A 4,369-nucleotide genomic window follows, 5' to 3' on the forward strand; every position below is an offset into this window, starting at 1 on the left:
TGTGACAGCAAAGTAGAAACGGCCGTACCATTCAAGGAAAGTCAAATAGAATATCTTAATTTACAAAATCAATGCAATTTTCACATATTTCTTCTACTTTAGCCACTTTAATTTAACAAAGATCGCTGGTTATTTTACCTTTCCTTTTCCTCCTCCTTATGCACATGCTTTCTAATATTTTGCATGACATCGAAAACAAGATACAACACTAACATTTATATGGAATATCATTTGCATATAAACCATTGGCTCACACAGTTTCTGAGTTAATCATTATACTAGGTATTTTCTGTACTTCAATTTTACCTTGGCATACAAGGAAGAGAAACTATAAAATTCTATACTTCCCCATGTACGTAACAATGTATTACCTGGAGAATGAGAAATTCATAACTCCTTGTAGAAATGCAGCAAATTTTCATGGTGTCCAGAACTTTCAGATTTAACATTGCCTTGCAAAAAAGTGAATATGTTGTTTGGAGCTTTCCTTATAGGATATTATTTATTAATGCTGCAGAATAAAAACAGTTAAAGGTGGGTTTTTCTTTAGTGGGGGTGTTTATTTTTTAAATTAACCCTAGCTTTAAACGCTTGAGTCTGGAAGATCAAGCAGACAAAATCAACTGGGGCAAGAAACAGTAAAACAAGTGGAAGCAGATTTAAAGTAAAACTTTTTTTTTCCATATGACTTTTTTCATGGCATTTTTAACATCTTTATTTCTCAGAGAATAGATTAAAGGGTTCAGCATAGGTGTGAACAAAATGTAACATACTGAAGCCACTTTACGAAGTTCAGGGTTATTTGGAGGTGTGAGATAGACAAAGGAAACAGTTCCATAGAGCAAACTTACAACTCCCAGGTGTGAGCTGCAAGTGGAGAAGGCTTTCTTCCTCCCTTCACTGGAGCGGATTTTTAAAACTGCAGACACAATATACATGTAAGATACCACAATAACAACTATTGTGGGCAAAATAATGAGGACAGCCAGACTGAACGACACCATCTTATTCATAAAGATATTGGAACAGGAGATCTTCTCGATGGGGTTTGAATCACAGTAGAAGTGATCAATGACTCGGGAAGCACAGAAAGACATTGAGAATGTTACACTGATTTGAAGGATGGAACTGACCCAGCCACAGAGATAGGAACCAGCCACCAACTGGATACAGAGGCTTCTTGACATGCGGACGGTGTAGAGGAGTGGATTGCAGATGGCGATGAAGCGGTCATAGGCCATGGCTGCCAGGACAAAGGCCTCTGTGACCATGAAAAGTGCATAAAGAAATAGCTGAGTCACACAGCCTGCAAAGGATATGGTCTTTTTCTGAGATAGGATGTTGACCATGGCTTTGGGTACAATAACAGTGGAGTAGGAGAGGTCAATGATGGAGAGATTGCCTAGGAAGAAATACATTGGTGTGTTCAGCCGGGGATCGGTCACAATGATGCCAATCATACTAAGGTTCCCCAGAAGGACCATCCCATAAACAACCAGGAATAGTAGGAAGAGGAGACTGTGGAGCTCTGGACGGACCCTGATGCCTACAAGAATGAAGTCAGTCACTTCTGAGTGGTTGTCTCCTCCCTTGTCACCCATGGCAAATTTCTGCTTAAAAGTATAACAGAAAGTCAACAAATAAAGTTTCCACTATTTCTCTCTCATCACGCATAACACTCACATTAAAAAGACCTCATAGTTGACAGAATACTCTCAAATCTATTACACCATTAAGTTTACACACATGAGTAAATTAAAGAAAGATACTAGACTTGCCTAAGGTAATACAACTGGTTAAGGTAACACAACTGATTAAGGTTCAAACAAGAATTTGAACTCCAAGTGAAATATGTATTATTCAAGTTTACTGTTAATGTCAACACAACAAAATTTGATATTTCCTTATATCTAACTACCTTGTCATATGGGTGGTTTGTGAGATGTCATTTGTGATTTCAAAAATAGTAAAGTCTAACTCTTCATACTAAGAAAAAGACACTTCGTTAAATTTGATTTATAATTTTATATTTATTTTTTGTAATAATACTTTGTTTCAACACAGTAATAAAAATAATTAATGAAAGAAAAGGAAGCTAAAAGTTCATTTCAAGATAATATGAACTTTCTTTCAAAAAGAGCTCTTACAACAGCAAGTAAGTTACTAAAGACTTAATTGTCTTACTTGAGATCTTTAAAAATAAAATCAGACTTCAACTTCTGGAAATCATCTAATTTTATCTACATGAGAAAGTAAAATGTGATCGATGCCTTCATAATTTTTATCCTGTAAAGTTTATTGATACTGTTTTTCTCAAATAAGTCTGTCAAGAAATCCATGTCATCTCCAACTTCTGAACTTGAAAGAAAATTAGAAACTTCAAAGTGAGGAACAAACCAAAAGCCTGCTTGTATTAAAAAAAAATAGATTAGATAGCAAGTTTTATTAAACTCTTAACCTGATAGTAAAAGCTCAGTGGCTTTCAAAATAAATTTTGATTTTCTAGCAGCATCTAAATTAATCTGTTTGGTTTTGGGTGACTTGTTAAGCAACCAAGGCAACTTTAGTTCATTTGAAACATTTTTTTGTTATTTTTCTATGAAACAACACACTCACTGTCAATTAAGAATGACCTCCCTCACACATCTTTTCCTCTTTGGTGGCATTTAAACCAGGTGTCATTCGTGTTTTCTAGGAGAGGTGTGAATAATGAAAACCAGCAAATAATCCACAAAATGTCTTTAGTAAATTTAAAATGGATGATTTAGGAGCAATCAAAATTAGAGAGTACTCAGTTGCTCCTTGACTTTCTATCCTTCTTCAATTGTAAGAAGTTTACCTTTTTGTTTTTCAATTGTCCACAAAAATCCCTCAGATCCAAAAGCTTTCATGATGTTCTTTGTTTCTTTCATTTGTTGCCTCTCCCAACAACTTTGTCAAAGAAGGACACTAAATTATTTCATATAGATTCAAAACAAGGGGGGGAAATATTAATGAAATATATTACTATTCTCTCTCCTCACTCCACTCACCAGCTATATATTTGAAACCCATTCAAGTAATTGCATAGTAATATGGTTTTGTTAGGAAGTGGGGGAATAAATTAGGTTTACAGGTTAACATACATGAGAATGATTATATTTTATTCTAGAAGTAATAGAATAAAGCCTTTTTTTTTTAGGCATAAAGCTGAATAGAGCAGTTTCAAGCATCAGTCATCGTTTACTGGTTTGGTTGGAATGGGAAAAAGATGATTGTTAAAGAAAATAGGAAGCCCTTTAAAGACATGCTAAAATTTTTTCATACATAAATCTTCTTTCTGCAAGGAGGCACAAGCTTCATAGATCTTGTCCTTTGGGCTTATTTGAAAAGGAGAAGGGGGGGCACCTGGGTGGCTCAGTCGGTTGAGCTTCCAACTTCGACTCCAGTCATGAACTCACAGTTAGTGGGTTCGAGCCCCACATCAGACTCTGTGCTGAGGGCTTGCTCAGACCCTGGAGCCCGCCTCAGATTCTGTGTCTCCTTCTCTCTCTTCCCCTCCCCCACTCACGCTTTGTCTCACTCTGTTTCTCAAAACTAAACACGGGGCGCCTGGGTGGCGCAGTCGGTTAAGCGTCCGACTTCAGCCAGGTCACCATCTCGCGGTCCATGGGTTCGAGCCCCGCGTCGGGCTCTGGGCTGATGGCTCAGAGCCTGGAGCCTGTTTCTGATTCTGTGTCTCCCTCTCTCTCTGCCCCTCACCCGTTCATGCTCTGTCTCTCTCTGTCCCAAAAATAAATAAAAAAAATAAAAAAAAAATAAAAAAATGTAAAAAAAATTTAATAAAAAATAATAAATAAATAACAATAAATAAATAAAAAGGAGAAGGGGGTAGAGAAGGAGATAGATCAGGAGAGAAAAACTCTTAAGTTCATATACCAAATCAGGTGTTGCTTTTTTGATGCTATATCAATAAAAGGAAGCTATTAATAGTTCAAAGATATGCATTTTCATCTGTCTGATTATTATCCATTAATGTGTTTATTCAATATTTTTGAGCATCAATTCTGTGCCAAGTATTGTGCTTATCACTGACTATGAAGATAAAGAGAAATGAATGCAATACTAATTTATGGCATGAAATGATACTAGATATGAAATATTTATTACAGCATTATAACTACATTTAATGCATTACTAAATGCTCAATAATAAATTCACTGCTAGCTTTTGAAATAACACATTTTTTTAACGTTTTATTATTTAGTTTTGAGAGAGAGAGACAGAGTCAAGTGGAGGAAGGGTAGAGAGAGGGAGACACAGAATCCAAAGCAGGCTTCAGGCTCTGAGCTGTCAGCATGCAGCCCAAAGCGGGGCTTGAACTCACGAC

At 36.3% G+C, this 4,369-nt stretch overlaps 1 protein-coding gene across 1 annotated transcript; it reads right to left on the bottom strand.

The window, feature by feature from the left end:
• Nucleotides 1–659: 659 nt before the first annotated feature.
• LOC112863718 (olfactory receptor 9K2-like) lies at nucleotides 660–1,634 on the bottom strand. Its single transcript, XM_086711831.1, has one exon. The coding sequence runs from the start codon at nucleotides 1,599–1,601 to the stop codon at nucleotides 660–662; it is 942 nt and encodes a 313-aa protein (XP_086567957.1). The 5' UTR covers nucleotides 1,602–1,634.
• Nucleotides 1,635–4,369: the final 2,735 nt, after the last annotated feature.

This window comes from Puma concolor, chromosome B4, assembly GCF_028749965.1.
Source record: "Puma concolor isolate L17-30 chromosome B4, mPumCon1.1.hap2, whole genome shotgun sequence".
Classification (NCBI taxonomy): Eukaryota; Metazoa; Chordata; class Mammalia; order Carnivora; family Felidae; genus Puma; species Puma concolor.

Excerpts from the sequence above, each read along its gene's own strand:
- LOC112863718 (XM_086711831.1), bottom strand. The coding sequence starts at position 1,601 with ATGGGTGACAAGGGAGGAGACAACCACTCAGAAGTGACTGACTTCATT.